Raw genomic sequence first — 27644 nt, 5'->3', positions numbered from 1 at the left:
GGTTGAGAACCACAGTTTTAGGCAGAGAGGGCCAAGACCTAGCACTTTATATGTTTAATCTGAGTCTTCCTTAAACAAAAAATTAAACTGTGTAACAAATGTTCTCCAGCTTCCACCAAACTGGCTTTCTCTAGAGTTTAAAGCGGGACATCACCAGCTTGGCATTTAGCTTAGCTTTTGGAATGCACACCTAAAAGGGACAAATTTTAAATAAAATCTTGGTCAGTATACAGAATAATGGATGCCTGCCATTTTTACCGGTTACAAGGATTTAAACGGGTTTCTGGAAATGTAGATTAGTTGAGCAATGAAAACCAGCTATCCCTTCTTACCACTGATTTTTTTTTTTTTTTTTTTTGTTAAGTTATACCATTTTTAACTATTTTCCTCAAACTCTGTTCTATCTTCATTTTTGAGGAAGTACTTTTATGAAGGAAATTATAAAGTTGGAATTACTTAGGGAAGCCTAGCTGTACTGGAAAGGAGAATCTGGACACAGAAGGCTCAGCAAATGACCTGTAAAGACACAGGCAACTGGGGGGGTTGCTTACTGCTATCTGGCTTTAAAAGCTCCTTTCTCATGGAGAAACCCTCAGTCCTGCCAAGGCTGGATGCTGCAGGGTCAGGGAATGTCAGGGTGGGGAGGCAGAACGCTCTCACAGAAGCAGGGGAAGAAGGTAATGGGATTGGGGATATGGAGGGGAATCTGAAAAAGGGAATAACATAGAAAAGTAAATAAAATATATCCAATAAGAAAGGAAAGAATAAAGTTCCTCTCTCTTGCTGAAAGACAGCTCTACAGGGAGCAAGAGAGAATGCTCTAGGACTTTTGAGAGAACAGGGAAAAGTGAGAAGCGGCTAAAACTGGTTTTGATTTGAGTGTTCGGATGTGCCGAGCTTATCTGGGGAGGGTGCTCACTAAGTACCACTTGTACTTGGGAACTAATATAACTGAGCGGTGGTAGGACACCCTCACAGAAAAGGATGAGCAGGACCGATCTATCCTGTCTGCAGACGTCTGCCTGGGGGAAGAGCTAAGTGAGCAAAACCAGGGAAAGGAGGCACCGATGGAGGCTATGCTTACCCCTCCCACCGAAAAACAAACTTACCCAGTTTTTAAGGTTAACAAGCAACGTGACTTTCTAAAATATAAACTCTTAGCATGCTTGGGATGTTTGAGTTTACAGCTTGAAGGAACACTGGCTTCAAGTCATAGTCTGGTCAATTTTTAGCTATGCGTTTTAGACATTTCTTGGTTTGGTTATGGTTGTTTGAAACAGGTTATTTTTCTGTAATCTTTACATGCTCAGGCAGGTCACAAAGTCTAAGGAGCAGTAGTAGCTGCTGCTTTCTTCTCCTTCATCTCCTTCTTTTTAGTCTTCTTCTTCTCTGTCTCCTCCTCCTCCTCCTTCTCCTCCTATTCTTTCTTCTTCTGATAGCTTTCATCTCCCATCTCCCTGCCCCTGTGCCCTGAGAGCTCGGAATTGTCACTTGGCCTAGCTGGGTCTTGGTTTTCTCTTATGACTAATGTGTCAAAGAGGACTTCCTTACAGGGCATCTCGAGGCTATAATGAGATGGGGAAGAGAAGTGCCTGCGGATGGAGTTTTAGATCTGGTGACCCACGTCCCTCCTTTGAGCGCAGATCTTCCCACAGCAAGTGTAGTCGTCTTTATTCACATCCCTCTGTGGACCCTGCCTGTGTGTTACAGGTAAGACTGTGGCTTTCTACGTTTCCCGTGTAAGGGGGGAATTAAGTTAAATATTAAATATTCTTTCCTTCTGGGCACAACTCGGCTCTGTGATTCTCATATGTCATTGTTCTTGAGTGTCTCTGCCTTCATCTATGAAGAACTGTTTAAATACCGGTTTCTCTTAAAGGCTAGCTCAACTATTGTCTTTATAAGGCTGTTTAGTCTGTTACTCTGGGTGATTTCACTGATGGTGTCTGCCGGTTTTGCAACGTATAAGAATCTGACTTTTTGAAAGCTGAAATTGTTTACATGCACAGGCAGGCCACAAGGTCTAAAGATCTTCCTTTTCCCTCCCTCTTACCACATACATTCACCCACAAAAATCAAAGTAAAGCTGAGATGATTCATAAGTAAAAATGCGAAGAAAACGCTCATCTCTAAGTTCTTTTTGATGTTTAAAAAAAAAAAAAACCCACATACATCCAAAGAACAACTGTGAAGATAATTTTAGCTGCTCTGTGAAGATTAAAAAATCATCTTAATACACCTTTGAATTATAGCATTGGATCAGGTTTTCCACACCCTGCTTACCAGGGCTATCCATTTCAGAAAGACCTATGAAGAGACCCAGCTGAAGTGGGATTTTTACCAGTGTTTGTGCATAGGTAAAACACAAACAGAATGCCACACTGGTTAACTTTCTCCTGGAATTAACATTTGGAAGACCCAGCTGAGGGCAGTAGGAAAGCTGACTCGGGGACACAGCAGGGAAGCCCTGAGCTCTGTTGCTCAAAAGTGCAACTCTCTCCCAGGTCCTTATGGCCACTGGGGGTTTCTGTGTAGGAGTGGCTGGGGAATTCTAGAAGCTTTCCAAGGAAGACAACTTGATTTCGAATTTCCCATCTACCATTCTTTAGGGCCCTGGTCTGTGTTTGGGGTATTCGAATTTAGTCTGAGCTGATAAATGTACCGAGGACTAGCCACTGGAGAGATGGGGCAGCGAACAAGTTTCTATGCTGCTCCTATTAGGCCAAGTGTGTGTAGGTTTCAGTCAGCACCAGGTCCATCCATGGCGGCTTCTGTCACTGACAGATGTAAGGCCAGTGCCTGCACTCTGAAACTTGGAGGCATCTGAGGTAAAGGAGGGGACTTGAATCACCTCATGACAAATGTCCTTAAAGAAACAGAGTACAAGTGTACCGAGACTCAGAGGCATACAAGAAAGTTGAAGATGAAGTCTCAAACAAAAGATCACATTCAGTCACCAAAACAGACATTCATAATTGTATTTGTAATCCTAGCTGGCATTTGTTGCCTTTATGAGATGTGCAAGTCTTAGTGACTCTAATTGGTCAAAGAGACCAAGGAGCTAGGCACTGTGATTATGCCCCTTGGAGAAGAGGCTAAAATGAAACTCGCTCATGGAATGGATAGAGAGCAAAGCCACGAGTTACATGTGGGCTAGATTGACACCCAAGCTCTTTCCACTGCGCCGCGATCAAGAAAAACGCCTAGGAATGCAAGACGTATGCCATGCGTTTTCAGAAACAAGCCTGGTAATAATGAGGATTTGGGAAAAAATATTCTGGGAAGAGGATGGGGTGTGGCAAAAGAGAGGTGAGGTGTTAATGGTTTGAATGTGGCTCCCAACATTCACATGTTAGGAATGAATGAATCCTCAGTTTTTCACGGCGATATTAACGGAAGGTGAGAACTGTTGGTCGTCATTAGGACTAGTTGAACTGAGCTTGTGAGGTGAGTAAATCATGTGTGTAAGGATGAAGACAGACCTTGCCCTGTGTCCACAGGGGGTGCCCCTGCCATCTTAGGATGTAACAGGAGGGTTCCCCCCTGGAGGCTGATGCCATACTCTTCAAAGGACTGAGGCTGCAGACGGCACCCTCCAGGGAGGCTTACCTAGAACAGAACTGAACAAACCTCCATTCTTTATAGCCTGTCCGACTTCAAGCATTAACAGACAATGGACTAAGGCAGCAGGTCACCATAGGAACGTGATTGCAGTGTTGGGTGGAAGGGGGGAGAGAGACTGGAAAGGCAGGTTGTCATCAGATTGTGAGGAACTGTACTGTCCTTTATGGAGCAGAGGGAGATGCCAAAGGAGATAGTTTCTGCTCAGGGAATAGAATTAGAGACGCACGTGGGCAATGGTGCCACAGGGAATGTCCCCGGGAAGCCTTTCTGCTCCCTTCTCTTCGGGCAGAAAATCATTCCAGCTTGCAAGCCGGCTCTGACCATTCGCAGGCATCTTTCCAAAGCGGAGCCTGAGCGGGGTCTGAGGTTGCATAGGGTAACAAGAGGCCAGCCACCTGACAATGTCCTGTAAGCCAGGAATAAGGACAGTATGTGCCACCTGGGTTCGGGAACATTGCTGCCATGCTAAGCTGACCATCACTTGAAAAGTCCACTCATGTCAGTAGGATTCTTCATGCCCCCTTCCTCGTGTTTACAATTCTCCACATGACCTCGTATGTGGCAGAAAACTGCCGTGGGTAAAAGGTGCCAATACTGAGGGGACTCTTACCTTTTTCGCCCCCTGCTCTTCTTCCACGCCATCTCCTATGACGACATACACCACTTTCCTTCCAAACCTTTGGATTATCCTCTCAAAACAGCTCTCCTTTCCTAGAGTGGAAAAGCAAATTCTAGAAAGTGTAGTAGCCAACCCAGCTCGATGATTCTGGGAACCTTAGACACTTTGCCCATGCTTCCGACCGATTCAGCTTCATCCCAGTCGGGGAAACACGTCGAGCCACTTGAGCAAGATGAAGACAGCACAGGGCGGTAAAGGTTGTGACGTCATTAGCAATGTGTGAGCTGCTTTTTGAAAATCAATGGCCTGGGACACATGAGGTCGGGCTAGCTATCAACTCGGCCTGACACAAAAATCACAAGCTTACTTAAATTTGGAGGTTCTGCTTTCCTTTTAGTTCCGTTGCACAGTTCCTAGTATGAACCTTGAAACACCACGTCTCAAAGCCAAAATGTTGGGCGGCTGGTTTAAGTGCTCTTGTCCAAAGGACTTAAAGGAACGTGTGTCCATGCACGTGTGCCTGAGTGTGTATGTGTGCACACTAGTGTACCTTATTATAACAATGCACTCCTTCCCTACAAGCTGAGACGAAAAGGCATAGAATTCTAGCAGTCTATTTTAGCTTTTAAAACTTGCTATACCAAGGTGAATAATACAAGGTCAGGGAGAGTGACTTAAAACCAAAAATAGCAAAATTCGGATTTGGTGTAGCAAAGGAAACCAAACGCTTGCAGGTCAAGAGATGCACAAAGCCTTTGCTTAACGATAGGCCATACATGTCTTTATCCTCTTAGCCAATGTCAGACGTAGGTATGGGTAATACAGCAAGACTGTGGCCACCTCACCCGGCAGTCTCCTACCCAACCCAGGGCTTTCCTAGAGGAAACCCTGTATTCTGTTATCTTTCCCACATCACATCTTCCTCTGGGCTTGGCTGTCAGCACATCTCTGTAGCTAATGCTGGCACCGTTTCTTCTCACAGAGGAGATGGGTGCTCTGGGTCTCAGCTGCCAATAAGGTCATTTTAAAGGACAAAGGGACAGTTGATAGTTCTCAAACGTGAATGGCTGAGCGGGGCCTGCACCTCTTTCAAATGAGGATCAGATATATCCATGAACAAATTGCTTGTTTGCTTAAACAAATGTCTGCTTCATGTTTGTATTTTGCACTAAAATCTTTGGTTTGCATCTGACAGAATGTAATACAGCCAGCAAGCTTTAGTCAAAGGCGCCTTTCAAAACACAGTCAAAGCTGCCCACTAAACTGTGAAATTTTAAATCACTTTAAGAAACAGACTTTTTCCTCTGAGTAGGAAAGTACTTCCATGTTCTGCAAAGATGTATTATTTTTGACTTGTGCAGAAAGGAATATTGAATTGATTGCTATATAAATGTGAACATGTTTTTCTTTTTCTTCTTCTTCTTTGTTTTAAAATTTCTTACAGTTTTAGGGATCAGATCCAGGGCTTTGCACAGGTTAGGCTAATTTTCCCTGAGCTGATCGCCCAGTTCCTTTGAGGTTATTTACAGGTGACGTTTTGGTGGGGAAAAGCAAAGGCCTTGCTTGCCACACTCTGTCACCTATAGGGTTCATTTCGAACGTTGGGCTATACAGCTTTTTTTTCATTAGACATTGTAAGTTGTAGCCCTCTCTACAGTGACCTCCACACTGACTTCACTCGATGACATTGTCAGCAATAATCACAGGTCTTTCGATCCCTACATTTCTTACAAAAACAGACAAGCATAATAAAAAAAGCAAGCACCTTTAAGAAGCAATCTTATTTTTAAAAATTTAGTTTTAGCTTAAGAAGCACGAGGTGTTTTTCGACATCCTAGAGGCAGGTTTTAAGAAACGGTAGGCTTGCCTGCCTAGGCTTCTCCTCATCCCTGCCACAGTAGCCTCTTCCAGTGTTCAGCCCTTCATTTCATCCGAACCCATTTTCTAAGAGGATAAGGATACTGTGCACTGTAGCCATTGGTGAAGAGACAAAGGCCCTGGGGATGTTATAATCTGGCAGGAAATTTACATTACAAACCATTGTTTAGTGACCCTTGAGCAAATGCTTTGAAGGCTACTTGACATACAGGGTTCTGATAGCCAGGAAGACTGAAGTTAGACCAGAGGGAGTCCACAGGGTTCTTTTGTCTTCAGATGGAGTCAGAAGCTAGAAACAGCCTTCAAGTTTCCAAGCTGACAATGCCCATCCTTTCTGTCTCACATACCCAGGGCGCTGACGCCTGGTCAGAGCTGATCTCCAGCCTCAGCACTTCATGAGCACCTGGCAGTAGCCACTAATCTCATTAGCATGTCTGCGAAGTCAGCCTTCTCTACCTGGTCCACACTGACCTCTGCTTCCTCCTGGCCCAGAGCAACAGCTTCCTCAGTGGAGGGAAGCTCAGATTAGGGCTAGGCTGGGCTCTCAGCCATTTACCCAAACAACCTAAGCCTGGGTGCTTATATTTCCTCATTTGTAAAATGTAAAGATGAATATGCAAAATGGCTACTTGGGTTTTCCAGGCCCAGAACCTGCCGGCTGGAGGCTCATTTGCACAGTGTTGTTCTGAGATCGTAGGTAGTTCTTTGCTCCGCTTGAGAACAAGACTTCTCGTCCTTCTTAGTTTATTACATTCTAACTGCGTCTCACTCACGTCAGACGCCCTTCCCGACCCTGTGTTCTCTGGTGGGAAGCTTATTTTCCCATCTTCCCAGAGTTAAAGGGAAAAATAAAAATCACTTTTTTAAAAAATACACATTGAGCAGAAACCAACAAAAACCGCCTTGCAGTGGCGCAGAGGAAATGTTTGCTCCCGCTCTGTACGGGGTTTGTATCAACTCTTGCGTCAGCTCACAGGACGCCTGTTAGCATTGCAAGTTAGACATAGAACCGCTCAGGATTGATGTTAGATCATTTGTACCTTGTGCGCCCAGGCTTTGCCTTCTTCAGGAAAGTAAACTCGGCTACAGGGGTTATAACTGATATCCCCATTGCTCGCCCCTTTCTCCAAGGCAGCGAGCATTCTGAAGATGAGCCTCGTTCACACTAGCCTCAAGGAAGAAGGTCCGTTAAAACCATAGAAAGCTTACCTATTTTAGTTGCACTGTAAATATTTTCTATCGGAAACACAATTCCTAATCCGTACAGCAGGACTTTGGCCAACGCTGGGATGAGCTGCGTGGTCGTTACTAAAATATTCACACAGTTCGTCCTGCGAGAACGCAAAGAAGAAAGGACTGTTGGCAAATAAGTCTTCACGACAAGCAAGCCCGTGCAATGCCCATGCCCACGGGGGCCTCACCGGGAGTGGATGAGGGAGAGGGCCTTCAGGGCCAGTGTCAGCCAGGAGTCCGTGAGCGCTTCGATCTCAGCCCTCAGCTGCAGCCAGGCCTCCCTCTTTGCTGGGCCGAGCAGACCTGAGGAGCAGAAGGCGCGTGAAGCCCGCGATCCTCGCCCGCACCGCCATGCGGATTAAGAAACAGTTCACAGGGACCGTCGCGATCCTGAAGCTGAAACTGCTCAGTCGTCTTTCATTTGCAAATCCGTGCTTACTTTGTACGGAACGAACGTCTCCCGGACGTTCAGTGGACCATTTCTAACCATGGACTATGGGAAGAGCTGACTCTTCCATAGACAGTGTCTTGGCATGTTGTCTGACTGTATGGAATGGTACTGCTCCCCAGTTGTGGGAATCACAGGTGAGCTGGAAGCCCGGGGACAACTAGGCATCATTTTGTCACCTCTTGTGAGTGGCTGACCTAGGACTTGCTCCTGGCAGGAGGAAGACATACACTGACTATTCGTATATTTTCCAGCCATATTGGAAACAACTGTATCCAGCATTCTATTAACTGACCGCTATTTCCTTTATATTTAAGTCACTTTGACTACCATAAACCATGCTGAAAACACTCAGGCTGACACAACACAGGACAGGGAACTCTATTATAACCCATCTTGTGTTGTGGACGCGGCTGGCCTGGAAGGATCATTGAGTGTTGACAAAGGCCAAGGAGCTCACCCCAGGTCACTGCAAGCCATCCCGTGGCACTAGACAGCCAGGGCAGCCGGTTCTAGTCTTATGTCTGTCATAAAACTGTAGTTAGTATTTAATCAGTCAGATAAAACCGTCCTCATTCTATTCTGCCCGACTGGGTGGGCCCTGGTGCAAGCCGCACTTTGTAAATCTCACGCAGTGCACCCCCAGCGCAGCCCACTGGGGCACCCGGCCCACACTTGCCTCCCACGTTGTTTTTGTAGGTGTTGTAGATCTCCTTTACTCGTCGGTAGCGGAAGGCCAGTTTTCGCATCCAGTCCACGCCGCCTCGGACGCCAGTGGCCAGGCATAAGTTAGCACTGGTGGCTGCGGCAGGAAAGCCGTCTGTCCCAAAGTTGTATGTGCTGTTTAGATGCAAGACAAGCCCGGAGTTAACTGGACAGAAAGTTTGTCTTAATTAGCTTAATTAGCTCGCTCGCTCGCTCACCTTAGGTCCTGGCCATTGTCGTCTGACGAAACATCATCTATATGGACTTGGTCACACTCCTGAAATGCAATGTAAATGGTGGGTGTTAATTTTGAAGAAGAGCTTTTAGAGAAACCCAAAACAGTCGGTTTTTTTTTTTTTTTTTTTTTTTTTTTTTAAAAAACACCTTAACTGGCGCTCTTCTCAACCCTGCCCATTAGTAGGTGGCAGCCTCATTAGGTCGGCATTTTTACCTATTTGGGAGCCTTTTCTGAGAGAAAAGGCAATGTCAGAGGACTACTGTTGCCCAGCTTCAGATAACACACTTTTGTGTTTAGAAGGGAAAGTGATTGAAAACAATTAGCATGTGTGTTCCATAAACCTCAGGTACCTAAACAAACCATACCGCTCAAAGCCTGATTCACGGAGCGCTGGCATAACTGAAACCAGACATTTTGGTAAAATGCAACATGCTAGAAAAATTAAACCTGATGCTAACTGCCAATGAAATTATGACCTTTGATTGCTTGCTGAGCCACACACCAACACGGCCCGAGGCAAGTGTGCCGAGGAGCCCAGACAAAAAAATCTGGTACTGGTTTACCATTTACTTGAGAGATGTGAGTTTTATTTCCCCCCCCCCACCCCCGCTTCTCTCTCTCTCTGTGTGTGTGTGTGTGTGTGTGTGTACACATGCTCAGGATTTAGAAAATCGTGGAAGACTTCGAAATAAAATAAAAATAATCAAGCCATATGGTATGTTTCCCCCCAAACATTTTCCTGTTGCTTTTACTGTTTCTCTAGCGGTGTGTGTTGAGGGCAAGCATTGGATTTACTATGCTCTTGCAAGCAGGCTAAGACCAGCACTTCAGAACACCTAGCCACAATTGTGGGCTGGAGCTCAGCTCCACAGGTGCCCAGGGTCCGCACCTGCTCAAGGTGAGCATCCCCAGGCCCTGGGGTGGCCATGGAAGCACCCCCTCCCCCATCAACATAAGAAACACATGAGGACATAGTGACTTAGAAATAGAGACAGTGTCCAGCACAGACACAAGCAATCCTTACACTTGGCTTGCTTTTATATGTTGGTCACCTCTATGCCGTTTTTTTTTTTTTTTTAACCCGCTTCTCCATATAACCCACTGGACTTTAGTCAAAAACTGTTATCAGAAGAAGGGTCTCTAGACAAAGGCTCTAGCAGGCCTCTGCCAGACTTAACCGTGTGAAGTCTAGCCCCTCTCTGCAAGTCTGCAAGTTCAGCTATGCCACAGAACAGCACACCACAGCAATAGAAGGTAGTCCCTTCATGTTGCTGGTTCCTTCTGGACAAATCCTCCTCTCCACGGCTTTGTGGGGAAGGCAGCAGGAGACAGAAGGGGAAAGAAATTCAAACCAGCTGTCCCTTCCCAGAACTGAAAAGGTGACCTGCCCCCAACCTTTTCCCAAGGCATGTATTTTGCAGGCAGCCTCTCCCAGCAAGCAGCAAGTTCCAAGGAGAAGACTTTGACCTTGTAACCCCTTCTGGGCTCTCCTGAGGCCCATGACCTCAGATAAGAAAAAGGAAAAAATAAGGCTTAGAGCCCTTACTTGTGAATTTAACATTTGCAAGATGGGCCATTCTCAGAAAATATGACAGGCAGCTTGCTTCTCAGCATTAATCATAGTGTGTTAAACAACACAATTCCAGCTCTGAAAGGTTTCTGAATCAGGAAAAGAGATTTCAGATCCTTATCAAGAGATGCATTTTTCTTTATGTGTTCCCCACCCCCACCCTTGTTCCTGGTGCGTGGTTATGGAGGAAGAAAAATGCTACTAACAGCTCCGAGCTCTCTGTCTTGGGAAAGTCAGGAACTAGCAGAGGAAAAGCTGTTTGAAAAGGTGGGCAGATGGGATAATCCAAAGTGGAGGATTAGCTAGGGATGGGAAGGCTTGTTTGGAAAGCCAGCGGTTGGGGATCTCACCTTAAACCCATTTAGTTTTAAATTTCCACCCACTGAGAAGTGAGCTAACACAGTTGCTGACCCGAGTTTTGTTTCTCCCACTACCTGTACTTAAAGCTCATTGTTCCAGGCTGGATCCCAAGCAAAGACTTGTTTAATGTCTTTTCAAGGTAGTCAAAAGTCAACAGCTTCAGGCTTTTCCCAGTGGGAGCACATAATCTTCAAAGTGGCTTGGTTAAAACAAAGCCTCCCCTCCCCCAACAGTGACCTCCTTATTGGTGGAATGTTGTAGAGAGATTTTAACAGAAAGAGGTTTTTAAAAATGAGAGTGCTTTTAAATGGTCTCCGTTAGCACATTGAGAAATGAAAATGCCAACTAGTTAGTGAGCAACAGAAAAACCTATTAGTGTTTTAAACTCACGTATAGAGAGTCCATGGAAAGGATCCATTTACTTCTGAGAGTGTGAACTTGTGATTAATGAGTCATGTGATCACTGCCCTGTATCACGTATAAACTTTGATTTGGGAGCCTCTGGGTGTGGCTGAGTGGTAGCATCTTCCAAGCACCTATAAAGCCCTGCCTACCACACACACACACTACAAAAAAAGGTTTCAAAGATTCTCAGAAGCCTGGAGAACGCTCAGAGTCTGTAATACCCTGCAAGATGCCATGTTTTGGCTCGTCCTACCTGTGCTTACTGCTAAGCTGGAACCCATACCTTCATGCTTATTTCCTGAAACTTGGTGTCCCTGAGGATGAGCCCCTTTTCTTTCCAGTTTCAGAAGCAACCCTGGCTTTTAGGGGCTTATAAAGCCTGAGGGTTGTTTCCAAAGAATCTATTAGGTGTTCATTATCATTTGGGTGTGTTTGCTTTTGAATTCCCAAATCTGTAAAGAGCTAGGTAACGGAGGAGGACAGGGCTACTTTTCAGCTGAAGGAGCCCTGGCTCCGAGAAACAACACTAAGTCCGAAGCCCTAAGGAACCCATAGACAAGAGATGGCAATGCTGAATTCATTGCCAGGATGAGTCTTGAAAAAACCCAAAGTGAGTAGCTTGCTAGAGAGAGCAGGGCATAAAGAATTCCAGAGCAGAAATGAGCTTTTATAACGCATGCATAGCAAATGTGTTGACAATGTCGTTTTGAGATGAACTTTCAGAAAGTATGTGATGGGCAGCAAGAAGCTGAACGCAGATCTGGGACAGCACTCACGCTTCTGGGTGCCACTGCCAAGCAGGCATGTTTTATGAATTCGTGTGCAGCCCTGGGGACTGCAGGCAGGGACCCCCACTCTCTGGCCTGTCACCTAGTGACTACAGGGTTAGGGAGGCATAGAGCTGGTGACTATGGGGATGAGGGGCACAGAGCTAGTGAAAGGACTGCAGACAGACCTTTCCACTGGGGGGCTGACCAGCAGGGTAGATTAGAAAGATGCTCTCCCAGCTGTTGTCTGTGAAGAGCAGCTTCCTTCAACTGCTGCAGCTGATGCTGGGGCATAGTGGGGAACACAGAATAGGTACAATAATCTAACATCACAAAGGCAGATTGGTTCTACCTCTGCTCAATGCAATAGAGCTGGGATCCCAAAGAGCCTCCTTTTGCTAAGGCTGTAGAGGTTTGAGGAGCTGACGTTCAAAAGGAATGACACAGCCCACTACTGGCCTTTGCTGGTTTTGAGGCTACAGGAAACTAACATGCAGATAAAAGGGACCATTGACCTGCGCAAACAGGTCAGGACAACTCTTAGTGTCTTAGACTGGCTTGGCACACCTTTTCCTCTGATAGCATTGGGGCGGGCAGAAAAGCGGGCAATTCTTGGCAAGCCTTCAGTTTCTTTCTTAAAATAACAAACCCAGACCTCCTTCAGTGACATAAAAGACTATGAACTGAGTCAGCAACCTAGATAAAGACCGGTAAAGAAACCCTGATTCTCTGGATCTCCAAACCTCACACATCACAATTAATATAGAATTGGATATAGATCACATGCATAGGGAAAAGTTATTTATAATAAGGGCTTTTAAGTCAGAAACTTTGCATAAGGGAAAAACAATTTGATAGTAACAGAAGACAGAATTGTAACATTTAAAAACAATGCATTTTTAAAGGGAGAGTGTGTGTGTGTGCGCGCGCATGTGTTCAGGCACATGGGTGACACAGAATATATGTAGAGGGAGAAGACAACTTGTTAGAGTCAGGTCTCTCCTTCTACCATGGAGCACCAGGGATCACACTCTGGCCACCAGGCTTAGCAGCAAGTGTATTTACCTGCCGAGACATTTTGCCAGCCCATAACAAACACTTAAATCTGATCGTTATCTAGGGAGGCAGATAGCACAAACTATCCCAGGGAGGAATAGTCACTGAGAAGCTCTGATTATCTTTTGCTGAGAAAACTTTACTAGTAATTACGACATTTTAACATCACCAAAGCAGAGCAACTTCCGGCCCTGTGGTTGCCCCCTTGCTTACTAGAAGTGCTGGAGCACCTGGGTTGAAGACCCCTCTGAACGTGGTTACCAAAGTATTCTTTGTACACCTTGCAAACACTTACACGGACGCCCGGCCACCATTGTCACTTGAGACCAGAGCTCTTTGGTTTTTGTCAGTTGCCTGGAGCTCAGGGAAGTGTGGCCTCCAGAAACTGCAGCAAGTAGGCCAAGGACGTGTGACTGTGTTGACTTCTTCCAGCCCAGAGGTCAATATTAGTCTCTGTCATTCGGCACAACCTCCAGCCCTCTATGTCAACACCCAGGACCTCGAATGACTAACAGGTTAGAGGGCCATGGTCTAGAAGGAGACTGTCACACAAAAGCTACTGTGTCTCTACCAGGTGACTAAGTACACGGGACACGATTATATGTGGTGAGATTGATGAGCAGGAAAAACAGGAAGGCCAAAGTACAGGTTAAGCTACCATCTCAGCAGCGGGGGCCGAACTGTGGCACAGAGCACCTGTCTGAGATGTGGGGATGGGTCCACCAGCTCGCAACTAACCTGTCTTGTCTTTTAGAAAACACTAACAAAGAACCCAAGTTTCTCCTTCCTCCGCTTTCTTCCACCGTGATTCACAGAAAGCTGCAGGCATTGACAGGTCCTCAGTCTGTAGCCCGCTAACATTGCTAGAGCCTGGCTGTAAAATGCTCACACGGATGGCTAGGGAACAAGCCAGCATGCCAGGCTGCAGAACACGGCTCGGGCGCGGGCACTTGGCACAAAGCCATGTGAGCTAGAAACTCACGGCCATCAGGCAGACGGGTCTTTGATTTTAGGACTTTGCTGCAATGTTTTCCTGCCTTTTTGGTCCCTTCTGTCTTATTCTTGGCATGGCATCTCCAGCTGACCTTTTTCTGATCCGTCATCTCTGGGTGTCTAGGGGTGGGCCACAGCCTTGTTCTTTTGGATCAAGCCCCGGGAATAACTCAGACTTTGTACAGGGCCTCATATGCAAAATATTAACTTATGGCAGAATTTTTCTGCAAATATTTATTCTGCTTTGATACTGTAGTGGTTGTTCTTTCCTCCAAGCCCTTTGCTTGTACCATGATTATATAAAAATACACCAAACGATTCAAGTTAGTTTAGAAAAATTAATAAAGAGAATTAAGACAGTTACGATGGGCCTTATTCTCGGCGCCAAGTAGGATGATGTCACTGGCTTCACGCTGATGCTCTCTACCTCTGAACATGAACCTGGAAACACAAACTTGGTGTAAATCTGAAGCCCTTGAACAAACCGAGGCTCCAAGAGGAGGCTGAGGCAGTTACAAAAGGCAGCGGTATGTGAATGGTAGAAGCCTGCCTTCAGAGAAGTTGAGTTATCCTGCCCGCATCCTTATGACCCCAGCTGCATTTGTCAGTGTCCTAAACTTATCACGAGAAAACAGACAGCTCTCTTGCCTTCTAATTGCCTTCCTGTCTGGATCTAAAGTGGAAGACGTCACTGGATGGCTAGCTATCAATACTGCCCCCTTTGAAATAAAATATTTATTTATTCCACTTTTATGTTTCTGTCTCGTCTACACGGTTATATGGGCTCTACGAGTGTTCCTTGTGCCCGCAGAAGACAGAAGAGGGCCTCAGATCCTCTGGACCTAAAATTGCAGATGGCTGGACTCTGCCATGTGGGTTCCCGGGACCAAGTCAGCATCCTCTTCGAGAACATCAGGTGTTCCTAACAGCTGAGCCACCTTGGCGGCCCCATATGTCCCCATGTCTTCACACCAGCAATACCTACTGACACTAGCTAGAAACGGCCAAGGCTGAGGACAACCCCTGCCCCCTGTGTCGCTTTCTTATTTGCGACTGGACAATTATATTCAGAGACAGAAACTCACTGTGGAACAATACGGACACTTGCTTGAGATCTCTAAGCTGCTAAAGAAGTATTCCTCGTATTTTTTAATATGGAAATTGGTATGTACTGCAGTGTATTAGAGACGAGTTGTATTTTCACAAACGGTCGGTAGTATGTCACTTTAAAGCCAACCAAACCAACAACCCCACAAGTCCCCCCTAGCAGATCTGCTCACACTAGCTTCATAGGAAGTCTGAATCATCGAGATGGCCTTTCAGGCTGACCAGCGTTGGCACTATGAGGGTGACAGGTTTTGAGGGAGTGATTCCTTCATGGTGACTTTTGGTAATAACTTCTAAGTCCTTGGATATTTTGATAACTTCTTTGGAAAAAACACGGTAAGATGAGTACCACAGATGTCTGCCCTCCAGAGAACATCAATGATTCAGAAGGTCTGAGGAGGGAACGAGGTAGCCCCAAGAAAAGCCCGTATATTCACAGATGGAAAAGGTGAAAGACTGCTTCTAATTATCTCATGGCTGGTTTTGAGTTCCAACACTCTAGAAGTTAGGTGAACCAACTTCTCACTTTCCTTCTTCTGTCTATATAAAGAGTGTGCCCAGTTGTATATTTATAGATACTAATGCAACCCCAATGTCTGTCCAGATGTGTGCCCAAGCGTAACATGCACTCCCTTAACTTGGCATCACAGCCCAAGCCCTAGTGACAGGGCAGACTTGAGATCAACAGTCCTTTCATATCGGCACTGGCTAGCAAGGACCTACCTAGCATCTACTTAGCTTCCTCCCATGCTGCCTGCCACTAAGAGAGTGGTACTGAGGAACAAGAGGCCTTTGAAATTTAGCTCCCAGTTGGAGAATTTGTGGACACACAGGATACGGAGTTAAAACAAACTCAGAAAATATCAGCCTTTAAATTTCTGCTCCAAATGATCTGCCCAGTATACCAATACCACTGGCCTTGATGCATATCTTAAGTTAGTCCACTTCAATGATCTCTTCTGATAGAAGCAAGAGGACACAGGTGTGCTAGCCAATGAGAAAGCAAACAGACTTCAAATCTTAGAGGGACAAGAGCAGCTACAGTATCCATTACTGAGTTCGTAGAAAGATACACATTCTGTTTCTCATTGTCTCTACCTCCTGAAACAGCCGTTGGCTACATTTGTGTCCACCCTTTGCTTTGGCGCTTACCTAAGTGAGGGGGAGCTTGCTCTATTTATGTTTGTATTAGGAGGAAGAATTGGATTTCATTTACAGCAGCTTTAAGGAAGGTAAAGCTGTTTGCTAGTTTGCTCCGAATCTGTACTAACAGCCATAAAATATGTAGAGATTAAAGTATTTATTGAAAGTGTCTACAGATGGCATGTTAAGGTGAAAGATAAGTTGAAGCTTTTAGACTCTACGCTGGGTATATGATATAATTGGGATAGATATTTATGATCGTTAAAATATTTTTTTAAAACTCTGCCAGTCTTGCTATACTTAATGACTAGAATGAAAAAAATTCAAAATGTGAATATTTTTGTACTAACCCTTTATACTTTGCTAATTAAAATAGGATGTCAATTTAATAATCCTTCAGCATGTGGCTTTCAAAGTCGCAGAGGGATTTCATGAAGATTGTGACTTCTTGGAGACACTGTCTTAATAAATACATGTAAGTCTCTCTTCTCACCGTGAATACCTCCTTTACCACATGATTATATTAAATCTATCTGTCTTTATCCACCCTTTCAACCGTAGGGTGAAAAAAGTCCCACTTAATATAAGCCAGAAAGAACTGAAAATAAACTTTCAAGACAAAGTGGGCTTATTTAAAATATTTCCGTGCCCTGTCTCTAATGTCAATGGATTAATCTCATTAACAGTTATGATATAGCTACATTTAAGCTAACGATAACCATACTTAAAATATTTTTCCTTAAAAGTCCAGTGAAGGTTTACGATTGGTGTAAGATCCATGTTCAGTTAAGTCTGGGGGACTTTCACCCGTGCTGTTTGTGTTTCGCTGCTGGGACGGACAACCCCACAGATCAAGCTGCTGCTCACAACAGCACAGGAGTTCTCACATGTCTGCTGCCACACGGATCATGTATGTAAAGGCTGGTGGCCATACCATACACAGCTTCTTTGATTATTCAGTTACTATGAAAGGCTACAGCGTTCACAGCACAGGGCGCCACGTTACTGTCTGAGTCTCTTTCTCGTTATATAGTCTGTAATTCCATCATTAGTTACTGCGTGCATTTTACGTCCTGTCATGTAACTTGGAGCGTTGTGATAGAAGACTAAGGCGCCAAGTTAAAGGACAGAATAGTTATTATCCGCACCACTCGACAACAGGACTCCGTGCACATTTCATGAAAAGCCCACTAGTGAAGTCCACTGGCAGGCGGCTCTGCAACGGGAGCTTTGATTTATTGCTGAACCGATTTCTCGATTTTCAGTGGGCTTGCCCATCATTTTTGCACACGTAATTTGTCACTGGCAGCAGACAGTGTTCTTTGTGAGTCTTGTTTCCTTTCTTTTAGATCTATTATTCCTGCTGAGAGTATGTGCTAGAGAGGAATTTTTCACAGTGACACCGACTCAAGGCTTGCTGTGAATAATCACCTTCTCATAAGGGCTATTCTTTATACCCCAGCTTTGCTGGCGGAGTCTGCAAAAACACCCAGACCAGGGGACCTTCATCCCTCTCGGTAGTCATTTTTTTTTTTTTTTTTTTTTTTACCCCTGTTGCCACCTGAGGAAAATGAGCCCCATATGAACGTATCTACAAAGTGCTTTACGGTACACTTTAATTTACAGAGTAGGTTCGCTGTGCTTGTACCTAAAATGGTAAGCTGTAAGCTACAGTGGGTGATATTTTAAAGACAGTGTTCTTCCTGCAGCAAGGCTGCATGCTTTCTAGTTCTTTCCAACAAATGCAAGTGGCCCTTTTCCAACATGTATGTCCACAGATTTACTGTTAGCTGAAAGCCATATGTCAATACAATTGTTAAAGAAATATTCTCATGTAATTTTCCTCTTATTTTTTGCTTGGTTGGGGCTAAAGTTTCAGGTTTGAAAGTTTAAAGGAGACTAGTTTGTCAACTTCAGTTTATCCAGCCAGAGAGTCTTACAATGTGAAGAAATACTCACTGTGTCTAAAGGACTATGTGGCTCAGAATAAATATGTTCTCATCAGGATACCTTAAGCTGACCAGTGTCTCCGATGTGGAATTATTACCGACTCCAGAAAGAAAACTATGCAGAACCGGACACAGGCACTTGAAAGGGGAAAAGTTCCCTGTGAGCTGCAGGAAGGGGCCCGTCATCACCTCCTATCAGCGGACCCTGAGGGCAGGAGGCCCTGTGAGGGGACTGTCATAAAATACATTCTCTTCCAAGTAGCAGTGGGCTTGGAGACTCACCATCCCAACCCAGCGTGCCTGGGCCTTCGGTTAGTCCTGAGATGAGAGTAAAGGATCAAGCTCCTGTAGGCCTGGTGAGGGTTGCCCCACCAGACCCACTCCGAGCAGTGTGAGGAGCCCGCTGCGCTCCAAATCACTGACCACCTGAAGGGAAAACTGAGGGCCAAATTTTGTTAACACTTATATTTCTACTACCCGTAAAACCCCTTCTCCAGACTTAGAGCTGCAGATACGTTTGGGTGTTTGTATTACTGGGGAAAGATGCTGTATTAGGTATCAATAAAGCACCAGAAAAATTACATTAGGAATGTCTAGTGCAGCCAAACCTTTGAGGGCCTCTGCACTGACCCAAAGCTTCCCAGCACAGCCTCTTCCCTCCTGTGCGATTAGGAATAGGCCACTGCAGGAACTGTCAGTTTCTCCTTCCCAGATGATAGGTTTGTCCTCTTTCCAGCATTCCTAAAACTCATCTAACAGACAATAACCTGGAGTCCTCTGAAGATAGCTTTGGGGTGCCATGCCATAAACAATCTCTGTGGAGGACACACCATTTATGTATTTTTTTTCCTCCCTATATATTTCCTAACACTGGACCAAGCATGTGGATACAGTGAACATAGTCTTTCAGGTGGTTTCTTTGGCAAGGCTGATCAGGAGAGAAGACCTAATCAGAAGCAAACTGATAGCATATGACACCATTAGTATAAAAAGTTTGTAAAAGTACGGTTACCATCTGATTGTAAAATGGTATCAACCCAAATTAAAATTCATGAAAATGAGAAAAGAGGCTGACTCCTCCCCAGGTGTCAGAAATGACTACGGATAAGCATCTCTCATTCTTGCATTACCGCCCCCCACTCCCCACTTATCCACGGATCCCAGGTTGCTCGGTGTTGCCGTGAAACTTACATTCACATAGGGGATAGACATGGGCAAGCAAACCCAGATTAGGATGACTTTTCCTCTCCTTCAACAGTCTGTGACAACCCTGTAACAATGACTAATCACCTATGTTACTCTTGATCTGTTTCTCTGTCCTCTCTCTCTCTCACACATGCTTGCAGGAGATTGAATTCAGAGCCTTGTGTATACTAGGCAAATGATCTACCACTGAGCTATCATAATGATTTCTATCACTGGGGTGGTTGGTTTGGAGACAAGCTCTCCCTAATAGCCTAGACTGGCCTAGAACTCTCAATCCCCCTGCTTCTCCCTCCTGAGTTCTGGGATTACAGGGCATCCACTATACCCACATTTTTTTTGAAAGATTGTGTAACATTTCATTTCATCCATGTTTTGTACTTTTTAAGCCAAGCAGTGGCTGACAGCAGTTTCCTGGACTGTTAACTTTAGCAGCATGGTAGACAAGCCCATTCTTCCTAATTCTACCTTGAGTACTGAAAACAGGCCTTGGTGCTCAGGAGCAGCTCTGAGAAAGCTGACATAATAGTGGCTGTGACGAACACGGCGAGGCGTATACTCGGCATGCATGTGTCCCTGTCCTCTACCGGCACTCTGGTAACTGTCCGGCTCTGCTCATTGTACAACTCTGGCTTGCAACACTCATTTCTGATGCTCCCGCCCTCCACCATTGCTCTTCCCCCAGAGCCCAAGTGGTAGGTAGTTTCCTGTTCCTCTTGTCTTTCTAGGGCCTTTATTTATACCCTTAGCTCCAACCCTACCACACCGGAAAGGACTATCTTCATCTGCTTTATCCGTTTCCCTAAAGGGGCTGCCGCAGAGTTCGTTTGTTTCTCACTTCAACCTGCATAAAACGTTAGCATCTTCCCTGAGTTTTTGACAAGTGTCTTGACAGTTTCCAGAAGGTCTGGACCACTTTAAGAGGAGAGCTTCTGCTTATAAGCTGTTAACTAGGGATAAGATTGCAAGTGTGAGTTATTCATCCTATTTTCCCATAATTTAAATAACTTATCACACATTTAAAAGTCACTCCAGTCAGTAAATTAAAATAAGTTCTAGTCCATGAATAGGATCCTGGTATGTTCTTCATACATGCTAACACGTTGTCTTCAGTGATTAGTTTTCCAAGCTACTTTCCCTTTTTTGTTTAAAGAAACACTTCATCTTCAAGTCCAGTAGGACCGCACTAATCGAGGCTTAAATCTCTAAAAGGAATGGTGTCTTAGACATCTGTTTCCTTTAACTTTGTGAAATACCCTATTCTCCACCCCACCCCCACCCCCGCCAGAAGGTAAGTCTTGGTCACTTACCCCCAAAGAGGCAAGAGGAATTGGTAAAAGAACATTGCTCAAGAGCAACATCCTCGGTCCTGGACCCAGCCCTCCACCTGCTTACAGAAGAGGAGCTGAGGATGGGGAGGGAGAAGAATTGAGTATTTAGAAAGCACGGTTAGAGACAGCCTTAGAATACTGAGTAAGGTCCATATAGAGGCTCCATTGTAGACACACTGAAATGGGAGAAGCCCCCAGGGATGTAGCCAAAACACATTTGTGGGAAGTTGGAATTACAGGCTCCAGGCTTTCTCTTGTTGCTATTCAATATTAAAGAAGAAAAAGGAGAGAGGGGAAGGGAGGGAGAGAAGGAGGGAGGGGAGGGAGGGAGGGGGTGGGAGAAAGAATTCCTTTATTACTGCAATTCCCTAGGGTAGTGGAGCTCACTTTGGTTTCCCAGTGCTGGTGTCCCCACTGATGGTGACTGAGCACCTGTCAAAATGAAAGGTCAAAACTAGAAAGTGGATACGGGCAGCACAAACTGGACAAGTTTGGAACAAACTCATCTTGGAGGAGCCCACTACTGAAAAGTCATGGTTGTCCCCAAGAAGGACTCTCATCGGCAAGAGTACTTCTGTGTGTCAGCGGCCCAGCCAGGACTGACTAACTCCAATCCACCCCGGTTACCCTTCACCTTTCTCAGAGCACAGTGTGAAGCTGACACACAGTGGGGATGCAGGACACACAGTGGGGACACAGTGCCACACCTGGTTCTACCTCTCTGCACTGTGTCTTCAGACTGTGCACACCATCTTTGGTGGCCCTTCATGACAGAGGCACAGGCATGGGCTAGAACTAGTCTCTCTGAAGGTTAGCTTCAGTCTCATAGACTGACTGACACTCTGATTAGAGTGACCAGTGATCAGTTTGTCTTACTGAGTCAATTTCCTGAACCAGGAATTTTCTGAATGTTGCCAAGCTACCATTGTGGACAGGCACCTTCCCCTGAAGTAACTACCCTTTTCCCTCCTCTGTGCTGTTTCTGGACCATGGCTGATGCTTCCTGCATGGTGTCCTCTGCCGAGCTTTACATCTCTGTGTCATCATGCTTACTGATGAGGATGCTTACATGTTAGGAGCACCTTACACATCTGGTACTTCTAACTTGAATGCAGGATCTTCCTTCCAAGTCTAGCTCCTACTTTTGAGGTCTATGTCATTGCTTGGTCAGGCTAGAAGTTAGGATTCCTACTCACTAGGCTACATTGACCTGTGAATGCTATAGGTGACTTCAAACAGCTCTCCAGCTTCCTTTGCTTGCTCTTCCCCGAGGTAGACCAGATGACCTCCCACTTAGGTAACTGGTCCCTCCACCTTATCATTTCCCTCTGTACTCATGAGAAGTTAGTTCTGCAACAATCACCCTTGACTCACATGAAGTCTGCTTTCCAAATGCCCTGCCTAGAACCTTCTTGGTGGGTAGAGTCATGACTATATTCACTTGGGTATTTATGGAAATAATTTAAGAGAAAGGAAGACATACGGGATGTATCAAGAAAAGGGAGGCGTTTCATAATAAATACTGAAGTGTCGGGGCAGAAGGTGGTATCTAACCAAGAATAGATGGTTATGTTCAACGTGTGCATGTGTGGGGCTACCTAGTGGGTTCCATTAATTTATACCACTGTGTTAATAAAAATATTAACTACAGAAAATAAAACTTAAAAAGCAAATAATTCGTCACTCCACTTTCCAGAAACAAATCAATTGTTACAGAAATTATTATCGCTCATATTTTAACGAATGAAATACTTTTATTTTTATATGCACATCTTCAATTTTTTTTAAACCCTGGTAATTCTCATTTCATGTCATACCTCTTTCTAAAGAAATTATGGTTTGACAGTGAGATTTTGTGATATGATTTCTAAAAGGATAATTTCAAAGTTTAAGATTTTGAACAATGTTAACTGTTTCAGATTGTGATGACCCTACACTTTTCAGATTTAGGTTTTCACATTACAGAAACAGAGAGTGCTAGGCTGGGGGTCTGGCTAAACTGTAGAGTGCTTACCTGACATACCTGACACCAGGAGTTCCTGGTGTCATAGAGACGGGCCGAGACCTCACTCTAAACCAATATGAAAAGAAAAATGGAACAAAACAAGGACTATAAAGAGAGCCTACTATGTAATTAGTCATATGTGAGTGGCTCAGAGTTCAAGTGGACAACAGTAAATCATCTCTGGCCTCAAGGAGCTCCCAACTGGATTACAGAGAAAGACACAGAAATAAAAACCACAGAATGGTGCACTAAGAACTTCCACAGCAAGAAAGACCTCCTCTTACCTTTGCCAAGTCCTGCCCCAGCTTAACCTGTGGGGAATTGAACTGTCCGTCCCTGTGATCAGCCCCGGACTTGTGTTCTGGACACATTCCTCCATTCCCTTGCTCTGTCCTGAGTCTTTTCCTTTCTCCCGAATCATTCCTATGAGCACCCAAGGGTGTTCCTAACTATCTTATATTGAACACCCAGGCTGGGGGATGGGGAGGCGGCTCAATGGGCAAAAGCACTTGTCACTGTGTGAGAATTGGAGACAGGCCCTTAGTACCCATGTAGATGCTGAGCAGGATGGCTTGTTTGCCCCAATGCATAAGAGAAAGAGGAAGATTCTTGGATCAACCTGTGGTCTTCACATTCATATGCACACGTGTGCACCAACATGCAATTCATATGCACACGTGTGCACCAACATGCATAACACATTCAAAAACAAAAACCCCAAGCAGGCATCTCTTGATGTGCCACCCCCACCCCATTCTACCATGTCCGCATCTTGTTTCCATGGAAACTCTCAGCCTTCTTTCCTTCCTCTCCTGTACCTTTCAGGTCAGGCTCACGTCTTCCTGCTCCACTGAAATGCTGCCTATCAGAGGCACCAACATCCCAGTCACCCCGGGACCTCTCTGTCCATCTCACATCCCGGGCGGCATCTAACACGGTATCACCCCCTAGTCTCGAAGGTTCTTGAGTTCTGATTCCACGGGTCTCCTGCCTGTCTCGCTGACTTGTCCTTCCACTTTTTTCTGGAACTCCTGTTTCTAGCTGGCAGAGCGCCTAAAACTCAGACTTTGGCCTCTTTCTCAATTTACACCCCTCCCCCACAGGACATACCACCTGGTCCTCATGATTTTTATCACTTCTCAAACTATACTTTCAAACTTGCCTCTCTGCTGAGATCTAAATCCGTATGCTTCCCTGCCATGTTTTGACGTCGTGATGACTAGATAATTAAACTTCCTGTGCAGAAGCCATGACTCCCCCACCCCCACACACCTCCCGCCCTGCAGACACAGTCTTTGTCTTCCTCAGCTATTGGATCTACTCCACTAAGACACAGGCTGAAAGAAGACAAACCAGCAAAGCAGTCCTTGGAGACACTGTCCCTTCGCCATGAGCACCAGCGGCACCACCAAGATGCACTATGAATCCTGCGACGGAACTGGGTCAGGACTGTGACAGGCTCGGCTCTGGTGACCGTCCCCTGTGGCTGCAAACATTTCGAACGGGTTCCACAGTACTCAGCACTCATTCTTCAGTTGATAGGAAGGGTCATTCGTTTTCTTTTTTATAACTATGATATTCAATCTGGTCCATGTTTAAAAGGCTCCAGTGGCTTCCCAGTGCAATTACCGACTGCACCACGATCTCTAAGGCCCTTCTGCACTGTGTCCGTCTGGTCTGACCCATGGTTGTCTCGTCTCATTCTGGCCATAGGGCCACTGTGCTCAAGTGCCTCTCTCAGAATGATTTCCCCTGACCATGGCAGCCGCTTCCCAATTCACTTCTGGCTTCCCCCTCCCACAGTGCTCCTCTCCCTCTGTCCCATTCTCCGTGAGCAATGCTGGAGTTGGAGCCTATGGACTCACATAGCACTGTATCTTTAGCCCAGTAAACGCCTCTTATGTTAACCACTGTCCATATTGACTCTTAACTTTTCGATAAACATTAACTTATCTGAATGAAGCATTACATATCTATTTTAAATTTTAGATAAGATAGAATAATCTTATGGGAAATTATGAATAAGAACAATAAAATAACATTTTTAGTAAGAATGGTGGACAACGTAAAAGCTCTTTGTTGTTCATTAGTTGTAATACAGGTAAAACAAATTCAATATAATTCACTGTGTTCACAATCATCTGCTGCTGATAAAACTTGTCCTGCCCTAAACTGAGAGGGTTTCTAGAGACATGGGCAAGACCAAATAATCCTGCTGGGGAAGGAAGCAAGAATAATTGTTCTAACACTGCAGATGAATTCAACTTAGCAAAACTTACTTTTTGTTTGAGACAGGGTTTCTCTGTGTAGCCCTGGCTGTCCTGGAACTCTCCTTGAAGTCAGAGATCTGCCTGACCCTGCCTACTGGAGTGCTGGGATTAATGAGGTACACTGCCACCCCCTGGCACTTAATAATCAATGTGCTATCAGGAAGGATGTTAACAAAGTTAAAGTAATACAGTTCCTTTATCTGCAGACCCCAAAGGCTATGTACAGAGCTGAAAATGTCAAGTTGTGTGTGTGTCTATGTGTGTGTTGATGCACTGGGACCTTTATGTTTGGCATGTAACTATTGGCTAGCCCACACATTTTTCTTCAGTTACTTTGGGCTCAGGAGACTAACTAAACACAGAAACCAGCTTGGCTCATTTCTGCATGCCTTCCTCATCAGTACCCAAGGAGCCCTTTCTCTGGCTGCTAAAAAACCAAGGCTTCCAGCATCCACAAAGCCAGTTGCTGGGCACCAGGGTGTCTATTTATAGGGAAAAATGTACTTTTTAGGTGAATCATATTTCTTGAACACAAAAAGTCAGCTTCTGAATTCAGTGCTCCATGCTTTTGGAGGCACATGCAAGGCCAGTACCGCGGGCATGAATCATTTGCACTCGCAATTGCCTTGACTGACAGATTGAAGAAAGAACCTTTTCCCAGATAAAAATAAATGCCTAAGTAAGACATATTAAGATAATTGCCAAATAACACAAGCTTTAGAAGAATAAAACTTATACCGCATTGAAAGGTTGACTTAAACCAAGGTACACACATGCCTTTGTAGATTGATGTTAGGGTGATACATGATTGGACAGTGGAGAGGTAGGCGGAGAAAAGGTAGGAAAATGAAGAAGGGGTGGAGAGAAAGAAGAAAAATCAAGATGAGCTCAAGAAGAATGACCCAGGTGGTCTTAATTGGTAGATATGAATATTTTAAAGAATTCTATAGGTCTTTAATCTCATATAGAAGGGCCCCATATTGTGTAGAGGGTTTGTGGATTGAGAATTTAATATATAAAACAACCATGAAAAGCTACCAGGCTTTGGAGTAATGTTTGTGTCCAGCGGTGGGGTAAAGAAACATGCTGGGGCGGTCGTGTGCATCTGGACAGGTGGAGTGAACGGCCTGGGAAGGGAACCGTGTGGAGAGGGCGACTTGCAGACCATGTGACAGAGCCCATGAGCTCAGCTCCACACTAGAGCAGAATCTGCATCGTGAGACCTCGAGGGCTGTTATAACCATAAGTCCTCCTTTTTAAATATTTACTGCAACACGTCTTTACAAGACCAATCTCCCAGTACCCTTTGGTGTCATCAGGCGCTGCCTACAAGCTCCTCACATTGATCTCTGATTCATCAAACCCATACCCTAGTGAGGCGGCAGCTCAGTTCTTTATTTTACAAAGGGGAGTAGCAGCAGGTGTATGAATATAGGTATTTTAAAAAACAAACTGACCTAGACAGGAGTCAATGTACTAGGTATCAGAACAACAGAAAGTCAACTGGACTTCCACATCTGTCTTAGGTTTCTATTGCTGTTACAAACACCATGGCCAAAAGAATCGTGGGGGAGAGAGGATTTCCTTCAGCTCACAGCTCTCAGACCACATTCTGTCCTGACTGAGGGAGGCCATGGAGGAATGCTGCCTACTGGCTTGCTACCCAAGGCCTGCTCAGTCAGCTTTGTTATACAACTCAGGAACACCTGCCCTGGGGTGGCGCCACCTCTAGTGAGCTGGGATTTCCCATATCACTCATTAATCAAGAAAATGCTCCACAGACTTGCCCATGGGCCAATCTTCTGAAGCAATTTTCCCAGTTAAGTTCCCTCTCCTTAGATAAAGCTGGCCTATGCTGGATTAACAAAGAGAAATCTAACCAGTTCACCCAACTAAACAACATACTGGAGAAGCTAATGAGCAGTGTAGGCAATGACCCCCCATGCTGTGTTCACAGATCTGGGGGCAGGTTTCCATCTCCTAGCCTTCATCTCTCCAGCGGTAACATGAAGCCTGTTCCTGCCTATGCCCAAGAGACACCATACTGAGTCCACACATTAACATGGCAGCCACCGTGCTAGTTAATATTACCCAGCACCAAGAGGAAGCTGGAGACAAACCAAATGCCTCATTTCTAGTTAGAGATCAGCACCTGCACCAAATGTTTCCTTTCAAATGTCGAAAGCTCCAGCAGATGAGCCCACAGGACAGCTGAGATTCCGTGCCACTGCTGCTGCTCCTGTCTGCCAGTCTTTGAGTACAAATTCAACAGAGAGAACTTCTTCCTTTGTACTGTGAGAAAGTCACACGTTCTAAAGAAGCCGAGAAACGCTCTGGTTCTCTAGTGTCATTTGCAGAAAAACGACTTCCATGTATGCGCCCATTGAGTTGTGCGTGGAGACTTTCTGTAAGGTGATATGTGGCTGTCTATCCAGCTAGGGATCAGGAAGTCAGGCGTATGCTTAGGAACTAGTATTTCCGCCTGCCTCTGCTGGAGAAAGTGTTCTGTCCCGTGATGGTTAAGTCTCCCTACAACGCTTGCTCCTTAAAACATCAGACATTTTTAACAATACGAAGACACAAAGCCTCTCCTTTATATCTGTTCTCCTGATGCATTCATGGGACTAATGTGAGTTTTGATATCTTAACTAAAAAGGCCACTGAGATGGTGAGACTTGAGAATTAAACGATATTTCTTTAAAAGTCATACCTTAAATCTTTTAAAGCATACCCTAGGACC

General features: G+C 45.1%; 1 protein-coding gene across 10 annotated transcripts in view; it reads right to left on the bottom strand.

The window, feature by feature from the left end:
* The window catches only part of EYA1 (EYA transcriptional coactivator and phosphatase 1), a 142737-nt gene that overhangs the window by 7389 nt on the left and 107704 nt on the right, over nt 1-27644 (bottom strand). For all 10 annotated transcript variants that reach the window (XM_080938655.1, XM_080938658.1, XM_080938659.1 and 7 more), the window contains 5 exons: nt 8726-8784; nt 8482-8642; nt 7543-7657; nt 7331-7452; nt 4235-4335 (listed from right to left, as the gene is read on the bottom strand). In XM_080938655.1, the coding sequence (XP_080794781.1) occupies nt 4235-4335; nt 7331-7452; nt 7543-7657; nt 8482-8642; nt 8726-8784 (558 nt within the window). The remainder of the gene's footprint in view (nt 1-4234; nt 4336-7330; nt 7453-7542; nt 7658-8481; nt 8643-8725; nt 8785-27644) is intronic.

The sequence above is a fragment of the Micromys minutus genome (assembly GCF_963924665.1).
Source record: "Micromys minutus genome assembly, chromosome: 26".
In the NCBI taxonomy this organism is placed as follows: domain Eukaryota; kingdom Metazoa; phylum Chordata; class Mammalia; order Rodentia; family Muridae; genus Micromys; species Micromys minutus.
This window is presented reverse-complemented; position numbering and strand designations above follow the sequence as displayed.